Source organism: Maylandia zebra, linkage group LG3, assembly GCF_041146795.1.
Source record: "Maylandia zebra isolate NMK-2024a linkage group LG3, Mzebra_GT3a, whole genome shotgun sequence".
Taxonomy (NCBI): Eukaryota; Metazoa; Chordata; class Actinopteri; order Cichliformes; family Cichlidae; genus Maylandia; species Maylandia zebra.
In genome coordinates this window covers 4,373,949-4,393,881 of record NC_135169.1, presented here as the reverse complement: position 1 = coordinate 4,393,881, position 19,933 = coordinate 4,373,949, and the positions used below count along the sequence as shown (strand labels likewise).

The 19,933-nt window shown below is 42.9% G+C and overlaps 1 protein-coding gene across 4 annotated transcripts; it reads right to left on the bottom strand.

The window, feature by feature from the left end:
* Positions 1 to 1,640: 1,640 nt before the first annotated feature.
* On the bottom strand, positions 1,641 to 19,758 carry si:ch73-71d17.2 (RPA-related protein RADX). Of its 4 annotated transcripts, none has more exons than XM_076878877.1 (19): positions 19,675 to 19,758; positions 18,528 to 18,639; positions 18,247 to 18,436; positions 18,066 to 18,175; positions 17,239 to 17,379; positions 16,654 to 16,820; positions 16,113 to 16,269; positions 15,635 to 15,743; positions 14,628 to 14,719; positions 14,372 to 14,497; positions 14,181 to 14,285; positions 13,885 to 14,058; positions 13,642 to 13,766; positions 12,355 to 12,614; positions 12,228 to 12,281; positions 12,032 to 12,075; positions 11,304 to 11,585; positions 11,051 to 11,200; positions 1,641 to 2,814 (listed from the first exon to the last, which is right to left on the bottom strand). In XM_076878877.1, the coding sequence occupies exons 1-19, from the start codon at positions 19,735 to 19,737 to the stop codon at positions 2,690 to 2,692; spliced, it is 2,586 nt and encodes an 861-aa protein (XP_076734992.1). In that variant the 5' UTR covers positions 19,738 to 19,758; the 3' UTR covers positions 1,641 to 2,689. The 4 variants fall into 4 exon arrangements, with proteins under 4 accessions (XP_076734992.1, XP_014268602.3, XP_076734997.1 ...); XM_014413116.3 differs by having other exon boundaries at positions 12,228 to 12,278; XM_076878882.1 differs by having other exon boundaries at positions 17,239 to 17,376.
* Between the last annotated feature and the right edge of the window lie 175 nt (positions 19,759 to 19,933).

The following is a 19,933-nucleotide window of genomic DNA, read 5'->3' as shown; positions in this document are numbered from 1 at the left end:
CCGGTGGCGCCAGTGTCTGGCAGCCTCGCCTTTGTCAGTGTGCCCCAGGGCAGCTGTGGCTATAATGTAGCTTGCCAGTTTGTTAATGTGTGTGTGAATGACTGAATGTAGTGTAAAGTGCTTTGGGGTCCTTAGGGACTGAGTAAAGCGCTATACAAATGCAGGCCATTTACCATACCTATGTTTTAATGTTGGAGGAGTCTCCTACACTAAAGAAATAAAACAAAAAATGCCATCCTCACTTCAAGACTTCTCTCCAGACATGAAGTCAGGGCTGTAACATACGAAAACATAAACATGTAGCAAAGTCCAAAGAAGGCCATAAAACCTTAGTCTAAAGTAGACATTGACAGCTGAGGTACACAGTTAACATTATAGGGAATAACAGTTTTTAAGATGACTCAAAATGTAAAATACTGTAAAATATTTATTTGAACATGGATTGTGTCCATTTTTTTTAAAATGTCCTCATTATAGTGTATTTAAAACAACAACTGTTGACCAAAGTGCTTTGCATTTAAAATCATCAAAAGAGATAAAAACATTGGAAGAAAGGAAGCATAAAATTAGAATTTGTTTATTTTTCATTTCCTAATATTTTGCTAAGTGTTCACATTTTTGTACACTGTATGGGGTTATGGGCTACAGTCTAAATGGCTTAGATCTGTCTTGGCTGACTTAAAACATGTTGGTTCTACAGCCATCATCATAGCTAGGATTATGAACTTGAATTGGGAACTCAGCTGTCTGCAATCTACTGACATCTAGGGGTGAACATGTGACAACATTTAAAGAAGTTCTCAAGTTAATCAGAGTTAATTTAGGTTTTCAAGATTAAGTTACTGAGAAAAATTCAAAAGGTTCTTACAGAAATTCTCTAGTGGTTTAAAAAGTTCTCAAAGTCCTTAAAAAGTTCAACAGTTAATTAAAAAAGTCTAAGTTCTTATAGGGAAAATTGGAGAGTTCCTTAAAAAAGCCCAGGAATTTGTTAAACAAAGACGAGTTCCTACAAATGCCAAAGCTATTTAGGAAAGTAATCAGGCTCCTTAAAGCGTGTACTACATGTTGGTACATACTGCTGAAGTACTTCGAAACACTGTCAACTTTATGAAGGTAAAACTTTTTTACCTCCTTTTTCTTATATTTCTTCTTCTGAACAAGGTTCAAGCTCTCCTCCATCAGCACCAGCCACATCTGAACTAACTCTTTAAGTCACCAGTCATTGTGGTTTTGTCTTTTCCAATCAGTTTAATTTCTGTTTCCAGACGAGTTTTTTATTTGTGTCACTATTAGTGTTAATGGTTTTTGTTTAATTACCAATCTCATTATTATTATTTTACAGAAGATGTTGGTCAAGGCCATGTTGAGGAATACCAGAATAGAAACTGCACTTTATGAACTCAAAGTGATGCAGATCTCCCAATCCTCAAAAAAGATAAATAAAATAACCATAAAATAAAACTACACATCTGTGAGATGCTTTAAAGAAGTAGATATTCAGATGATCCATGATGGGTTTGAAGATCCAAGAAACTGGTAGTGGAAGAAACACAAAAAGCACTGGGAGATAAATTACTGCTGTCAGTGAGAGAAAACAGCTTTTTAGGGAGTTAGAAACATCAGTCGGACAATACGGCCACTGAAACATTCACATGGGAGACATTTTATTGGGATGTTAAATGAAATATATTTGCTTGAAGTATAAAAACTTCACATGTGTAGAAATCCAAAGAACATTCAGTGAAGAACAATGTTTTCATACTACAGATACAATATACCACGCTGTGAATCCAGGAAAACAAAAGTTTATCAATGTTAACAAAGCGGTTTGGCATATAATAAAATATAAAATATAATTTAAAGTTATTAAATGCTTTTTGGTGGCAAGAACAGAAAACAGGTTAACAAAGACAGGATTTCAGAAACACTGTGGACCTGACACTGTAGCACAAATGTTAATTCTATTTCAAAGCCTCCTTCACAGAAAACACACTGAATGTAACAGTGAATACTTTACAGAAATTTCACAGTAAAAAGGCAGAAAATACCACAAACAATGAAACAGCAGCAGCAGTGAGAAGCAAAGAAAGTAACCACATTGCATTAATCGCCACATCAGCTCTTTTCTCCTTATACTTACATAAGTTAATTTCTAAAGTTTAAAAAATGTTAAATATTATGTCACAGTCCACAAGAGGAAAATGCGGGATAAAATAAGGTCATAAATCTGAATTTTAAGGGAAGTGAGAAATAATTTTACACTGTAAATACAAAATGGTCCAAACCGAACCGTACAAACATGAAACAACACAATCTTAGTGTATTATTCAAAACAAAAGCAAAATTAGGCTTAAAAAGGGACTTTTAAGCCTAATTTTACCCTAAACAACAACACTTTTAACTATTTACCTTCTTCTATTTAGCTTATGAACCCTGCTATACACATTTTATTAATACCTCAATATATTACTGCACTTTTTGAGTACTTTGATGAAGTGGTACTACAACTCCCAGCGTCCCATCAGCATTTTGTAAATAAGAACAATGAAAAAAGAGAACAGCAATAAAGTGTACAAATTTGTCACTGAAGATGTTACAATGTAGTTAAAATTAGTGTAAAAAACTACAACTCTCAATATTTACAAATACTAGAATTTTTAAGTGCATATACTACAGCTCCCATCAGGCATCAGTTGGTCAGCTGAAAGGCTCTGCTTAGGACGAGTTCAGTTGTAGCTCCACCCAGATGACACGCCTCTACAATGCACACCAGCCTCTGATTGGTCAGCTGGGACGCCATAGCGATAAGGTCACCTGAGAGGCAAAGAGAAGACCCTTTACTATCACATCTTTGTGTGTGGGAAGGTGTGACCAGATATGCTCTGTGGGAACATATCTAGTTTGTGAGGACATTTTTAATTAAGAGGATATTTCTGCTTTGTGGTCTATGCATTACAAGGACATTTCTGCTTATTAGGACGTTCCTGCATTTTGGGGACAAGTCTGCAATAGAAGGACATTTCTGTTCTGCAGGAAGCTTTCTGCTTTAAGAGGACATTTTGATAATGTAAGTGTTTCTGCTCAGTGTGGACATTGTGTACAAAGAGGACATTTGTATTTATGAGGACATTTTTACACTGTGACATTACAAGTTACACACTGTGAGGATATTACTGTTTGACGATCACATTTCTGCGTTATGAGGACATTTCTCTCTATAGCAGACTTTCCCAAACTGTGCCCAGAGACACTGCAGGGCGATCGTGGCTCAAGAGTTGGGAGTTCGCCTTGTAATCGGGAGGTTGCTGGTTCGAGCCCTGGCTTGGACAGTCTCGGTCGTTGTGTCCTTGGGCAAGACACTTCACCCGTTGCCTACTGGTGGTGGTGGCGCCAGTGTCCTGCAGCCTCGCCTCTGTCAGTGCGCCCCAGGGTGGCTGTGGCTACAACGTAGCTTGCCATCACCAGTGTGTGAATGTGTGTGTGAATGGGTGGATGACTGGATATGTAAAGAGCTTTGGGGTCCTTAGGGACTAGTAAAGCGCTATATAAATACAGGCCATTTACCATTGCAGGGGGGGCACGGTATGAAAAGGGGGGGGCAAAACGCTTGGACACTGCTAGCACGGGGCGCCCACAGAAACACAAAGCAGGAGATGAAGCATCGCTGAATATGTTTCCAAACCAACTTCATTCTAAGCCAAAGACCAGAAAATATGGTGAAGCAAATCTTCCCTTTGGCTTCACCTGCACAAGTGCCGAGGTAGGTCTCCTGCAGGATTGGTTTTCCCTTTGTCAGGAGCAGCGCTGGGCTGTTTAAATCACAAACAGTATCCTACAGTTGTTTATGTTTTTAAACCCATTTTGCACAGAGAGGCATTTTTTGGAAAATGCATTGATAGTAATATTGAATATTATTACACATCAAAAAAAATAACTACAGTAAAATAATCACATCGTGACGCCTCTGCCTTTCTAAATGGAGGGACAGTAACTGTGTGTGTATGTAAGCGTGTAAAACCTGAAGATGGTAAGATTAACAGTATTTTGTCTCTATCTGCCATTCTGCTATTCATCTCAACAATAACGTGGCGCACAGCGTGGCGTGAAAATAGCCACATGCCTTTGATGTTGCGTGACGAACTCTGTATTCCTCGTCCACACGTAAAGGCAAAAAAGGAGTTTAAAAATAATCATCATTTTTGGTGATTCGAAACGCCGTTTACGTGGACGAAACAGCTGCGTTTTCAAATATACCCGTGTAGGTGTGGACGTAGCGTAAAAGAGTTAGCAGTTTATTTTCTTACTACCTGTAATTTATTGCAGATTACTTGTATTTGCTTAATTGTTTACTAAATGTTTGAGGTGTGAAATAAACCGCAATGGACCAAAATATGGGTGTGTGTGGTTGGAGGATGTGTTAGTGCGCACAAAGGGGGGGGGGGGGGGGGGGGGTTCTTGTAAAACAAAGGGGGGCCCAGCAAAAACAAGTTTGGGAACCACTGGTTTAGACGATGTTAGCACAGAAATATTAGCTTCTGTCATGACTGATGAAGTTACTGGTTAATAAAGTTTCCAGTAAAGTGTTTAATCGCAGCCACAGACTGACTGTAAATATCCCGTTTTTCTTTAGTGCATCTGTAATAAATATGTGCAAGTTTCAGTGCTTCGTTTGAACTGTATGATACTTATACTGACCCAGGGTCAGTGTAAAATACAATCCTAGCTGTGTGAACAAAGCCTGGCTCCTTTAATCCTGCATGACAAACCTCAGGATGCAGGTTATTATTATTCTTTCCTGCTGGCACACCTGTCACACCTGAGAGTCAGCTAGAAACTTACAGTGACGTGGACATCATGCAAAGACTGCCAGACTCTGTAATACTGCAAATGATCAGTGACTCAGGTTAACAAAAAAGAAAGTAAGAGGAAATTTAATTCTATAAAACGTGAAAAATTCCACACACATGTAACTCACCACTGTGTGAACATCACAGGGGAGAAATCGTTTCTCTGAGTCAGAGATGAGTGTCAGTAACACAGAAGTTGTCATGGTCCCCGCACCTCTCCAGCTGACAGCAGTCAGGCGCTTTGTTTTGTTTATTCTCCTCTCTCGCCTCTGCTCTCCCTTTCTCTCTCGTCCTCTCCCACTCTCTCTTTCTCCTGCCGGGGCGGAGCTCAGTATGGGCTCCTGCTCCTGGCCCACGCACCTGGAGATGATCAGCACACCTGCCGCTGATTATGAGAATTGGAGTCCTACTTAAGATGGCGAGTCTGCTCTACTCGTCGCTGGATCGTTGAGCCGTCAGCGTCAGTCGTCCTGCACTCTGCAAAGTTTGTTCGTGAGCACGTCTGAACCAGGAGACTAACTGTTTCTCTGTCTGTGTATAGATTTCCCCTGGACCTGTTTTCCCTGTGCACGGTGACTGAGCGTGAGCAAGAGTGATGGAGGAAAGAAGAGGAGCTGTGTGTGGTTGCGAGGGCTGTATGGAAATCTCCCCTCCCTGGACTCCTGCCCCTTTCACTCCCGGACCCTGGAACCCCTTTTTCCCAGACACCGTTGTGTGTGTGTGTGTGTGTGTGTGTCACCGTGGAGAACACTGTAAATAAATTCACTTTTGATTTGAAGAAACTTGTGGTCTGCGCCTGAGTCCGCTCCACTAATCGTGACAGAAGTAAAACTCAGTGTCATGCAGTGACTTTTACACAACCAGATCAGATGAACCAGCTCACACTAAAACATGCATTTTGCTGCAGTCTTTACACTCATTTCTTTTCTTTCTGCTCTTTTATATATTTTGTAAAACCACAAAAAATATTTTATATCAGCAGCAAGTTTCCTCAAACTGCTGCATCACAGCTTTCATGCTCTGACCTCCATGTGAAATGAGATAAAAGCTCTTTATCAGTAACTTTTACAACTTCTGGCAGGTTAATGTCTGAACTTTGGAGTGAAACACACCCTTAGTTACAGGAAATAACACCACTGTCTGTAACAAAGTGAATCCACCTTAACACCACCTGTGTGTGTGTGACTGCATTACACTCCCACTGCTGGGAACCTGAACAAGAACCAGAACAAAGTCTAAAATAGAAGCTGACAAACAGCTGCACCACCGAGTGACACTTTATTTTATAAACTTCACAACAGGTTTCATGTTGTGACCTGTGGAGGTGAAAAGACACAAAACCTGTTTTACAGCTTTTGAGCTGCAGGCAGGATTGAAACACACCTTAGTTAAAAGTCAAACAGCAACATTTGTCTCCTCCCCTCACGTCACTCAAATGTGACAAACCAGGAAACAGGAAGTTCTTCATCCTCAGTAAAGAGAGACGCACAGACGATCAGACTGAGCTCAGACCAAACTAGCAGCTTCCTCTGAGTGAGTCCAGCTACAGGAGAGAAAAGTGGAAAACTCCAACACTGCTGCTTCAAGCTGCTGACGCTCCACACACTGAATGTGAGTTTGAGCAAAAACACGACTCAAAGGAAGTTTCAGTGAAGGTGGTAGAGGAGGGAGGGGAGCCAGGACTGACTGTACTTCCTGTCTGCTGTTTTCAGCTTCACTCACAGACTCAATGGCTTCCAGATCAGAGGAGGATCTCTGCTGTCCGGTCTGTCAGCAGGTCTTCAGAGATCCTGTTCTTCTGTCATGTAGCCACAGCTTCTGTAAAGACTGTCTGAATAGATGGTGGAGAGAGAGACCAACACACGAGTGTCCAGTTTGTAAGGAAATATCAGTTTATGATCCACCTTTAAACCGAGCTTTAAAGAACCTGTGTGAGTCGTTCTTACAGGAGAGAGATCAGAGAGCTTCAGAGGCTCTCTGCAGTCTGCACTCTGAGAAACTCAAACTCTTCTGTCTGGACCATCAGCAGCCAGTGTGTCACATCTGCAGAGACTCAGAAAAACACACCAATCACAGAGTCAGACCCATCGATGAAGCTGCACAACAACACAAGAAGGAACTTCAGGAAACTCTGGAGCCCTTAAAGAAGAAGTTAAAGGTTTGCAAACGAGTTCAAGTGAAGTTTGATCAAACAGCAGAACACATTAAGGTCCAGGCCCGACACACAGAGAGGCAGATTAAGGAGCAGTTTAAGAAGCTTCACCAGTTTCTAGCAGAGGAAGAGGAGGCCAGGCTGGCTGCACTGAGGGAGGAAGAGGAGCAGAAGAGTGGGATGATGAAGGAGAAGATGGAGGCTCTGAGCAGAGAGATAGCAGCTCTTTCAGACACAGTCAGAGCCACAGAGGAGGAGCTGAGAGCTGAAGACGTCTCATTCCTGCACAACTACAAGGCTGCAGTGGAAAGAGTCCAGCGCTGCCCCCTGCTGGATGATCCACAGCTGCCCTCAGGAGCTCTGATAGACCAGGCCAAACACCTGGGCAACCTGACCTTCAACATCTGGAACAACATGAAGGACATGGTCTCCTACACTCCTCTCATCCTGGACCCAAACACTGCTCATCCAGAACTCATCCTGTCTGAAGATCTGACCAGTGTGAGAGAAGGAGAGAAGCAGCAGCTTCCTGATAATCCAGAGAGGATTGAGAGTTATGGCTCTGTCCTGGGCTCTGAGGGCTTTAACTCAGGGACTCACAGCTGGGATGTTGATGTTGGAGACAGTACAGGGTGGGGACTGGGTGTGTTAGCAGAGTCTGTGCAGAGGAAGGGAAACATACTGTCTGGATTATGGATAATAGGGTTCAATAAAGGTAAATATTCAGCATGGTCATCATCAGCTCCTCTCACTGATCTCTCAGTAGAGAAGAAGCTCCAGAGGATCAGAGTGAATCTGGACTGGAACAGAGGAAAGCTGTCGTTCTCTGATCCTGATACTAACACACACATACACACCTTCACACACACTTTCACTCACAGGATGTTTCCATACATTGACACTGTTGATGGTAAAGTGAAGGTGTGTCCGTTGAAGGTGTCAGTGTCAGTGCAGCAGATGAGTTGAGGATGATGATGTTTCTAATGTTGTTTCCTGTCAGTGAGTTGAAGCTGTTAAACTGCAGCTGTCCTCCTGCTGCCTCGTTGTTCCAAAGCTCTTTGTTTCTCTTTTAGTTTCACTCTTTCTTTCTGTTTCTGCTGTCCACCTTTTCACATGGAAAATCATTTCACTGTTTCTCACTGAATGACTCCCCAAACTAGATTTGAAATTCTATCAAGTTTCTAATCATTACAAGTGATTCATGTTTCTATTTGATGTGTAAATGGAGATGATTTAGTTTGCTGGGATATGGACTGACATGTGTTGAATGGGAGGAGCAGTTTGTTGTTGTCTTCTTGTCTGTTTATGACAACAATAAATATGTTGTTGAAACAATGATTCATGTTTAACTCCATATATGAAATGTTTCTGATCTTTGAATTCTGTTTGATTAAAGACTTTCTTCATGACACAAATGAGATTTCAGTGTATTAATAGAACTAAATAAGCTCAGAGTTGAAAGGCTGGAGTATTATGTACGTGCTTCACTGTCAGGATCTTCAGGGGGATTCAAAGGGAAACATCAAACTGCTGTAATGAGATAAACTAGTTGGGCTGAACACACTTATCTGTAGTTTGTCTCCATCCAGGATCATCAGAATATAATGAACATGTGTGAAGAGCCACAAAATGCTGCTGCCCTCTCAGCATGATGAGCTCCAGCCTTTCTTAGCAGGACAACAGGAAACATGAGACAACTTTCAGAGACAGTAACCAACTGTGGCCACAAGATGGCAGCAGCTGATCTGAGATCCTTTATTGGACAGAAGGACTCTGCTCTGTGACGTCATCAGAGAGACGGCCTTCACTCTGATAGATCTGACGTCATGTCTGCACTGCGATGATGAAAGCTGATAAACACATTGTTATTGATCCATGAAATCACCTCTGTCCTCTCAAGTGTAGCTGTTTACAGAGCTGAAGAAGTCCTTCATCATCAAAACAGACAAACATGTATTTCCTGTATTAAGTGACGTTATCCTCACTCTGACCTCTTACATACATTCTGTTCAGTTTTCCTGCTGTAAGAAATAAAGTGTGTGAAAATAGAAATGCAGGGAAACATCCATTAATCACAGCTGAGCCGTTTGTTTCTGACTCACATTCAATGAGGCTTCAGGTGTAAATACCTCAGAAGTGTTTGTGAGTTCAGTAGAAGCAGACCCAGTCGACCATCATGGCCTCCACAGCACTACACAATGCAACAGAAAGGCCTTCATCATCTGCTGAACCACCTCTGAACCACGACGCTCTCCCTGCATCTAAAAGCTGTTAGTCAGGATGAGATGCTGCTGTGATCGCTCACAATTTACCTGTGAGACCTTTGTAAATATTGTCTTTGTTTCTGGAGGAAACACCTTTAGTCTGTTTGTATTTGGAGTGCAGATCTGGGCGTCCATCACTTTAACCTGCACACGTTTAGTTATTGAGTGTAGTTGATGTTTGGCAGCATTTTATAAGTGACAGTTCATGAACGGTGAAGGAACAGAGGACGCCTGACCATCCTACCTGTGTCAGTAAGAAGACTTTCATCACAACTTCACAACTTAACACAACTGAAACCTGAATCCAGTGTTGCATAGTTTACTAACAGTGTGTGCTGACACTGAAGTTAGCAGTTTGTTTCCTAAGAGCTGCTGGGACAAACCACAGTGACCGGCTACAGAGTTTAGTTAAGGTGGTTCTAACATGTGACCTGTTGAATCATTTACAGGGATTTATTTTTCATTTAAAGCATCATTTGTGAAGTTTTTATGAAGTTTACTTCTTTTATGTTCTTTGTGTAACGTTTAGATTTTCTTCTCTGGTGTTTTAACTCTTCAGGTTTCCTGTAACAGAGATGTAAACCACCGTTTTCTGATGCTGCTGCACTGTGACATAAACACGGCCACTTTATTAGGCACACCTTGCTGGCTGCAGGTTATAACCCCTGCTGGAAACATCCCCACAGATTTGGATCCTTATTGCCATGACAGCACCACACAGCTGCTCCAGATGCTGCAGGATGCTGGTCAGGGCTCTAACAGTGAAACTTTACTGAAAGTAAGAAACCTGAGAGGAAATAAACTTTCGAACTAGCGGCTACACGGAAAGAAGAAACAGGAAAACATGGCAGAGGCAACTGTTTCTGTTAGTTGGACACTGCTAGCACGGGCGCCTCCAAAAACGCAAAGCAGGAGATGAAGCATCGCTGAATATGTTTCCAAACCAACTTCATTCTAAGCCAAAGACTAGAAAATATGGTGAAGCAAATCGTCCCTTTGGCTTCACCTGCACAAGTGCCGAGGTAGGTCTCCCTGCAGAATTGGTTTTCCCTTCATCGGGAGCAGCGCTGGGCTGTTTAAATCACGGACAAACAGGATCCCACATTCTTGATTTTTAGTTCACAAACACTTGTTGTAATGACGAACTACTCCTGACATGTTGGAGATGTTAGCTCTTTATACAGTAAAGTTACAGCAGGATACAAATAATATCAGGCTGATCCTGCCACGATTTGTTCCCTCGGTTCAAATCACAGACAAACAGTATCCCACAGCTGTTTATGTTTTTAAACCCATTTTGCACAGAGAGGCATTTTTTGAAAAATGCATAATGTTGAATTATTACGCAGGAAAAACAAACAAACAACTGCATGTAAAATAATCACACCGTGACGCCTCTGCCTTTGTAAATAGAGGGACAGTAACTGCATGTAAAACCTGCAGATAGTCAGATTAACAGTATTTTGTCTCTATCTGCCATTCTGCAATTCATCTCATGTAAACAATGACGTGGCGCACAGCGTGACGTGAAAACCTTTGACGTTGTGTGTAGTTTATTTTCTTACTACCTGTAACTTATTGCAGATTAATTGTATTTACTTAATTGTTTACTAAATGTTTGAGGTGTGAAATAAACTGCAATGGAGCAAATTATGGGTGTGTGTGGTTGGAGGATGTGTTCGTGCGTGTGTGCGTGCGCGAGAAGGGGGGGGACATTTTTCTTGTAAAACAAAGGGGGGCCCAGCAAAAAAAGATTGGGAACCACTGCTCTGTGTGTGTTCACTGACCTGGTGATGGTGGAGGAGTGTGCGAGGAGAAGGCTCCGTGTGATAAGATGGAGGTCCAGGTGTTGGAGCGAGACGAGAGGAGAGAAGCGGGAGAGGAAGATGAGGCATGGGGGAGGAAGACGGCGTCGATCAGCACTCCGTCTGAGAGAGCTGAGGGGACAGAGTGGTTCATTTACATTTGGAAAATCTGACCGTGTCTCAATAAGATATCATGACAGTCACCATGGTTACCAGTGCGCTTATTAAAGTGTACCTCTCAGTCTCAATGTGTAGTAGCCATCGAGGGTGGAGTCAAACCTCTCAGGCGTCGCCCGCCCTCCCATTGCCACCGCAGCCACCTGCTCCTCTCTGTGGGCGTGGTCGTAACGCATCGGGAGCGTCTCCACAGCAACAGGTGGGAAGGCCGGCAAAGTGTGGGCAGTAACAAAAGACGAGGCGTCATCAGCGTCATTATCATCGTCGTCATCGTCTTCATCATTGTTGTCATCAGAGTTTGTGTTTTCAAGGAACTCCATAGAGGCTTCAAAGAGAATCACTGCAGACAGACAGAAGATCGAGAACATCGTACTATGAGGAACGCCGTCCCCGTGGTCACTCAGGAGCACCGTAGCTCCATGATTACCATCATCTTTTTATGTTCTGTCATCTGTGAGGCCTATTCTGGCAGACACAAGGAGCACAGTTGGGTCTCTTTTATGAAAAGTTGTTTTTCTGGTCTCTGTCCTTTTGTCTTCTTGTTAGCACCACATTTGATTATTGTTTTTCTCACCTACGAGCATCGAATCTTGTGAGGACTAGTATTTCTGTTTTTTTCCTTTTAAATGATTACAGCCTCTCTGGTCACAGAAAGGTCACTTGTGAGGAGCACAGATTTTCTGAGGACTTCATGTAAACAAAGGCTCTCTATGATTTTTAGATTGGGTCATACAGAAACTTCCTCTCAGCAAAGTGCAGTTTCTTTAAAACAACATTCAGTCTTACCCGTCTTGTTGTTCTGCTCTGGCTGCAGTGTGATCCGGGGACTTCTGAAGGGACAAAACAATTCAACCTCCTTAGATTAGAGTTCACCTGTCACGAGGAGCTCTGACTAGTCAGACACTGGAATAGTGCGGTATGCAGTTTATACATTAATATAACCCGATGACCCGGAGTCAGTGACATCCCCCTCAGAACTGACCTCTTGTTTGGCGTGTCCGTCTGCAGAAGCTGCTTCCTCTTCCACGACTTCCTGCTGAAACAAACATGGTGAGTGTGACTCGCGGTCAGAGCTGAGCGGTGCAGTCAAAGCCGGTTTAAAGTCTCACCCTGCTCTGCGGTCCGGAGGACAAGGCGTCGACTTACTGACCAGTGAGGACGGAGAGGTCAGAGAGAGAGAGGGGGACGAGGGGGAGGAGGAGAGGGGAGGTCTGAAGGAACGAGGGGTGGAAGGTAACGGGAGTTGGGAGAAGTAAGAGGGGGAGGAGGGGGGAGATGCGTAGCGGTGGCGAGAAGAGGGCGAGGAAGAGGATGCGGAGGAGGGGCAGCGAGATGAAGCTCGGTCTGTCCAGAACAAGCAGCGATCCTCCTGAAGGAGAGACGAGGAGGTGTTAGAGGAGGAACAGAAGGAGGCCAGGCGGTCCGGGGAGTTTACACTGATGGAGACGCTTCACACAGTTCACACAAAGAGCTGATCTTCTACTAATTAAAGCTGCCGGAGCTCGAGTGTTTTCCCGATGTTCGCTGCGGGGAATCTCGAGAGCAGGAAAGTGATACATGAGTTATCCTGTAGCCTGTGGTCAACGCTGGCACATTCCTATTCACGAGGCTACACCGGCTTTGTTTCCGAGCATCTTTCCTGAATGTTTACACTGATTATTGGAAAAACAGCTAATATGAACTAATAAGAAAGTGTTTGTTGGACTTTGTCTGTTTTCCTGTAGACGTGTGACCCATGTCCAAACTGGAAGTTTTAAGTTTTGAAAGCAAGCTTGTTACTTTACAGCTTTTGTCCTTTCCTCAAAGCTTAAAGTCACTCGCTGTTTAGTTCAGCTTGAGCCAAGAAGACTAAAAGAGACGTTTGGCCACCAAAGTCTGTGTTAGAAGAATTAAGACTCACATTGGGTCCCATTTGTATCCGTCACTACTCAACTCTTTTCTTCATAATTTAAGCAAAGGATGAATAAAATAATAGATTATGTCAAATCTGTCTATCTGTCAGTCAGTCATCTGAACCTTCTTTAAACTAAGTGCTGCACAAATCAAACCTTTAACGTAACTCTTGACTGAAATAAACGAGGTGCACTTGATTTATAACACAAGAGAAAACGAGAGATTTGCAGTGAAAATAAACACCAAAAAGTTGTCACACTTTCATCTCCGTCGAAGTCATCTCCACCCTTCTACACGCAGATATCTCCCTCTAGTGGCCATTGTAAAGAATACAGGTTACCTGCCAAACCCAGTCTCTGTTATGCTGAATGAGTCACATGACCTCTGCATGTATTTTTGTTAGAACAGATGAGGAATGTAAAATAACTGAACTGTTTACAGATCAGATCACAAAGTAAAGCAGTTTACATTTACATAACAGATAATTGTGCACTAGCTGTTACCTCTCCTCTGCGGCTATAAGTAACCATGGTGATGGTAGCCTGGATACAGAAGGTGTGTCTCTCCCTGTAACAGAGCTGCTCCACCTCCCTCTTAAGCTCCGCCCCTTGCAGGAATCCCAGCTCACCTGTGTTTTAGATTCAGCACAGGTGAGACGAAAGATCATCACTGAGATGATTGAAGCTCCGACCGTCAGAAAAATGAAACTGCTCTGTGGTCAGGAGCTATAAACACAGCACGCTGACCTCTCTTGTCCTTCATGTATGTTTCCAAGGAGACCGGAGGGGGCGGGTAGATGAAGAAGCCTCCAATCAGAGCCCTGTTCAGCACCTCTTCATCGTCCTGGCTCCTCAGCCACTGGAGGAACTGCCGAACTGGGCGGAGCCTGCGGTAACTCATCTCTGAGTGGTGCCCCAGGCCTGGCAGTCGACCAATCAGGAGCGAGGACAGAGTTGACACACAACATTGACCGCCAGGGGGAGTCAGTGGGAGAAACGCTGCAACTGAAAATGTGAATCTAGCTTCGTACACAGCGTGTTACCTGTGCAGTACACCTGTGTGTAGGTGGTGTTGGTCAGGTAGAAGCAGTTGTGACCTTGATCCGAGGACCTGACCACCTTCAGTCGTGTACAAACAACCACGGACACTGCAGACGGAGGACGGGTAAACAAAGATAAAATGTGCTGTAGACACACATTCACATGTTCACGAGTCAAATCTACGGTGTCTCACGTGGGTACAGCCTCAGGTGGGTTTCTGGCTGAGACGTGGAGAAAAGTTTCACCATGACTGGCTGCTCACTCGTCCCGTCCTCCAATCGTAGCCAGCGATACTCCAGAAGCTCCACCCCTCTGCCATCTTCAAATTAAAATAAAATATAATAATTAGGAATAAAAAGCCAATTTCTTTGTGGCTGAAAGAAAACTCAAAGAAAACCAGCAAATTTTGTTGTCATGGTGTGTTTTTATCGCCATGGTAACTCCCTCACCCTTGCTCCTGATTCGCTCCGGCCGTCCTGAGAACGTCAGCAGGCCAATAACATCACATTGAGCACCGTTAGGGCAGTCCAGCAGCTCCTTACTGACAAAAAGAGTCAGTGTGTGCACTTGTCTTTCAAACCATGAGAGGACATCAGCTTTAAACGATCAAAATGAGGACATCTTTGAATTATGGGGACATTTCTCATGTATGATGTTTGCCTGTTTGAAGGGCTAGTTTAGTTTCAGGGTCAGTGAAACATTCAGCTGCAAGGACCAAGGTTACCGACAGGAGCCAGGAATGCTTTATTTAGACTAGAAGAGGACACAAAACATCTACCAAGGCCAAGTCCCCGTTTTTTGATCAAACCCACATTAAAACCTAAATTGCTTCACTAATATATAGTGTTTTATAGTGTCTTCATAATCTTGCTCACAAACAGATAAACAAACAGCAGCCTCTAAGGGAGTGTTTCCCACCACTGTGCCACAGCACATAAGTGTAACATAAGAAATTATCAGGTGTGCCGTTGAAGTTTATCCACTTTCACCAGATTGGTACTCCAAGCGAGTTGCGTGTAGTGACAGGACGAACAGGAACAGGAAGAACAATTAGATTCTCTTCAACTAAGTGGGTTAAGTGGACTGCCAACCGCCAGTAAAACAGAAGAAGACAAGAAGAAATACTAATGTACAGAGTAGTATTATAGTACGACTGCAATAAAGAGGAAAAAAAAGACTCAGAGCTGTTGAGGAAGAACTTCCTGTGTGTCTTTCTTCAGTTCCTGCAAGAATATCAGCTTTGTGTTCAACTAAGCAGGCCTGGTTTCACACTAAGTAAGTAAATTGAGAGCAGATTATCATTATATTTCAATAAAAATGGTTTTTGTGACATTTTTGTTTGGTGGTGTGCTTTGTGATTTTTCTGATGTGAAATATGTGCCGTGGCTCAAAGAGTTTGGGAAACACTGCTCTAAGGGTTTGAGTAGAGTCCTCATGTGCAAACAGGATCATGTACCTGTTGTAGAAGCTGTAGGTGGGTGCAGGGGGAAGATAGTCAGGTGAAACAGTGGATTCTTGGAGGACAGAAATCTGTGCAGCAGGATTTCTGCTGTTCACACTGATCTCTGCACAGAAAAACAGAATCAGAGCGATAACTGTGAGTCACAGGTTCCCACGTATACAATGTTCAGTTAGAATAAGTCTGCCTTCTAACCTGTGGTGAGATTTAAAGGTAACTGAGAAGTTGAAAAGGCTAAAGTGAAAGATTAAATATAGACGTGTGTGAATAACACAAGTGGGGAGACTCAATGAGAGGGCCACTGGACACAAAAGCAAAGAATCACCAGTTCAAACTGAGTTTTAGGGTGAAGTTAATATAATAATATGTTAAGCTTTAAAATCTGCACATCATAAAACACCTTTTACCCAAAAGTACCGGAGTTTGAAAAAGGAAAAAATGACTAAAAAAGTCTCATTGCTTTGGTCCTGTGTACCTATGTCGTTGAGCTCAGCCTGGTAATGCTGTTTGACTCGATAGCGTCTCAGGCTGATGATGTCACCGGGCTTGAGGCAGCGGTACCAGCTGACACATACACTGTTCCACAACACCACCCACACATTTCCTGTCCGATCGTTCACCTCCAGCACCGCCTGAAGCAGAGGGAGCGAGAGAACAGTTTATAAAGTCTGGAGTTCCTCAGGGATCAGCATTAGGTCCTCTGGTAATTACATCCTTTGTACTACTATGAACAAAGGCGTGTTATGTATGGCTGTTACACTGTCTTTATCTGTTTCACTTGAGTGGCTCTTTAAAACAATTAAGCTAAATTTGACAAATAATACCCAATTATTCCAGAAAATTGGACAAAATATGAGACTGAATGAGCAATTTTCCCCTGCTGGTATAGCAATTAATGCTTGTTTACACGGTCTGATGTTGTTTAAGTTTGAGTTAGTTTAAACAGTGAATAGGTAAATAAATAATAGAAATCTGTATTAATGTTTTTGCCAGTGTCAATAATGGCGCACACTAACCTTATAAGGACACTCACAGTTCCGGTCTGTTCTCCCGTAATACATGAGATGTGATTTTTTGATGATGCGTACAATCAGTTCGTGTTGGACGGCGCCTCTGGTGATGCCCCGGCGACCGTACAGGTAGGACTCACGCAACTCGGATATGGTCACAGCAGGACATCGTCCTGTTAACACACACAGCCAATCCAGCCAACAAGAACGACATGAATCCCCTGTTTGAACGGATTTGTCTTAACTCACTTTATATTTTATAATTCTATAATTTACTATTACAATCTTCTGTCATATATCTCCTGTACTAGCAGTCGATGATAACGTTAAAAGTGGCAATCACACTGTTTTTTTCTACTCTTATATTTGTGTGATGTCATTGAGAGACAGACACCACACCCACCTGCTCTCTGGGGACAGGCAATGAGAAGAAAGGCTTCCAGATAAATGGTAAAAATAAGAAGTCAGCGGGTTTGTTTGAAGGAATGTTTTTTTAATGATGCCAGGTCTCTCTTGGAAATGAGATTTTTAATCTCAATGAGATTTTTTACCTGGATAAATAAAGGATTAATAATAATAAGACATAGATACCTTCCTCTGGCTCTTCTTCTGCTTCCTGACCTGCTGTCTCTTTATCAGTGGCTTCCATCCACACCTCCCCGCTGTAGTCCACATTGTTCCACAGAGGGAGAAAGACGGTCCTGCTGGCTCTCAGAGGAACCAAAGGACCTGCTGGATAAACAACATCAGCAAATCAGAAGCTTTAAAATTTTAGAAGCAAACCTTTTAATTTACAGCCCTCCCTGAATGTTCAAAGTCACTCGCTGTTTAGTTCAGCTTGGACATCATGTCCATCATTATCCAGTTCTTTTCTTCACTACTCATGTAAAGGATGATTCTATCCATCTCAGTCTGATAGCCAGTGACTGGCGGCTGCCATTGTAAGACGTTCTTCAGGGTCAAAAACACCAGAAAACTCTAAAACTAAATGGCCTGTATTTGTATAGCGCTTTACACATCCAGTCATCCACCCATTCACACACTGGTGATGGTAAGCTAGTAAACTAGTTAGAAAGAACGGGTTTATCACACTCGTGCACTTTGAGGAGGCCGATGGTTGTGAGCAGAATAACATTTGTGAAGAAATGAAACAGATCATTTTTTGTGTGGTTCACATGCTTCATATGTGCTACTAGAAGAGCCATCGTGTCAACCTTCTCTTAACTAAGAAGCGCTGCAGAAATCAAACCTTGATCAAAATGAAAGCGGTGAAGTTGATTTGTAACAAAACAAAAACAGATCAGCAGTGAAAAGGAATATAAAAAAAACGTTTCATATTTTCATAATTGTTTAAGTCATTTCCAACCTGAAATCTGAAAAATCTGAGAGTCAGAATCTCCTCGTTTCTAGCCTCTTACCTTCAGTTTTTGAGGATCCAAACCAGGGCAAAGAGTCCCAGTCCACATCCGACCATCTGACCCCGACTTCTTCATCCTCATCCTTCACCTCCAGGCTCACCAGCCTGTAGCTGCAGGAGCACACACAAGTCAGCTGGTCTGACTGCATCACAGCTCCATCTTCTCTATTGTCCTCACTCACCTGGCTCCTTCCCCAAAGGCCCCGGAGCACTCTGGGAGCTGTGCGGTAATGGCAGTGCTGAAGGTGGCGTGTCTCACTGCAAGCCCAGGCCGCAGGATGTTCCTCTCCACCAGCCGGTTCAGACCAGGATCCATCGTCACCTGAACCCGGCAGTCCCCATCACTCAATGTGGCGTCGTACAAGTCGTCACCTGAAGACATCAAACTGGTAAAACCCCAAAGAAAACCAGTATCGTCATCAGATTGAAATATATCAAACAACCAGTTAAAACCGGGTCCGACCTTTGAGGACGGCCTGGGGGAAGTAGACGGGGAAGCCCTGGTCCCTGGTATAACGCTGTAAGTCCACCACATAGAGGAACTCCCTGCAGACAACCGAAGAGGATGGAGATGCCTGCAAGGCAAAAAAAAGTGTTAGCATAGCTCCTGCTACACCTGTAGACGTTCATATTAATCACAACCAACTATGGGCTCAGTGTATGTACTTGCTGCTCCAAAAGCTCAGTTTATCACTGTTTTTCTAGTCTTGGATCTGTATGACATCACATAGAGGACAGAAGGGGCAGCCAATGAGAAGAAAGTTGTCTTAAAGGAGGAGGAGCAGGGGGAAGCTTAAAGGGCCAAAATAAAATAAAATAATTATTTTAAACTGTCATTCAGGTAAAACTGATGAAAGTTTTAGTGAATACAAAGTGGATAAAACATTTTGGAGCTGGAATTGAGCAGAATCGTTTCTACTTTAAGTCTGAGTGATAAGTGGCCTTAAAAACAAAATACAACACGTACAACATAAAAACAGATTAATGTTTAAAGGATGAAAACAGGTTATACTCTAAATCCGTCATTTCGCTGTCAAAAATTTACTGACGCCTTCAGGCAGAGGTGCGTCACACAAACCAAATCCAATTTTAAAAACGTACTAATCAATGATTTTCTTATTCCGCACCTTCAAATGAACAAACCCAAAACACATCCGGCTATTTTTCTAAATACTTATGATCCTAATCTGATTTCGGCACAACATTCAGTCACCAGACGGGTTGCTGTTTCTTTTTAGAAAGTGCGTTTCAAGCAGCTCATCCACAATCTGACATTTAAGCATGTTTCTTACAGGCTAAAAGCTAACGGATACAAGACAGTTTGGACATGTTTCTACGTCTCTATTATGTAATATTAATTTAGTATTCGGTCGGTAAACATAGCGGATCCTTTTCTATATCACATATGTTTTTTTAATGTGAGAATCATTCAGCAGCGCTAACACGTCATACTGACTGCGCTGGTCAAGATAAAGGTGAAGGTTTTTGAATGGAGTCTGGTGGAGGATGGGGTGGCGGCAAAAAGGCGGGGGATTTAGCAGCTGTGGGAACCGGTTAATCAATCAGACCGATCAAGATCGTCCTGGCGGCTGTAAGTAGAGGAAGCACACCTTGTTAGTACCGGGTCTGGACCGGGCCAGGGTTCTCTGGAAGAGGCAGCCCGCGGCTGCCATGTTGAAGAAGCGCAAACAATAACAGTGCGGTGCATTGTGGGAGGAGGGAGGAGACGCAGATTTTCTTGTTTAGTATTTATGACTTAAAATACTAATAGAACAAAATAGGATTACTTGTTAAATTAGTGTTAAAAATCTAAATGTTTAGAAGTAAAACACACCTAAAGAAAACTTCTAAAAACGTCTTTTAAAATTA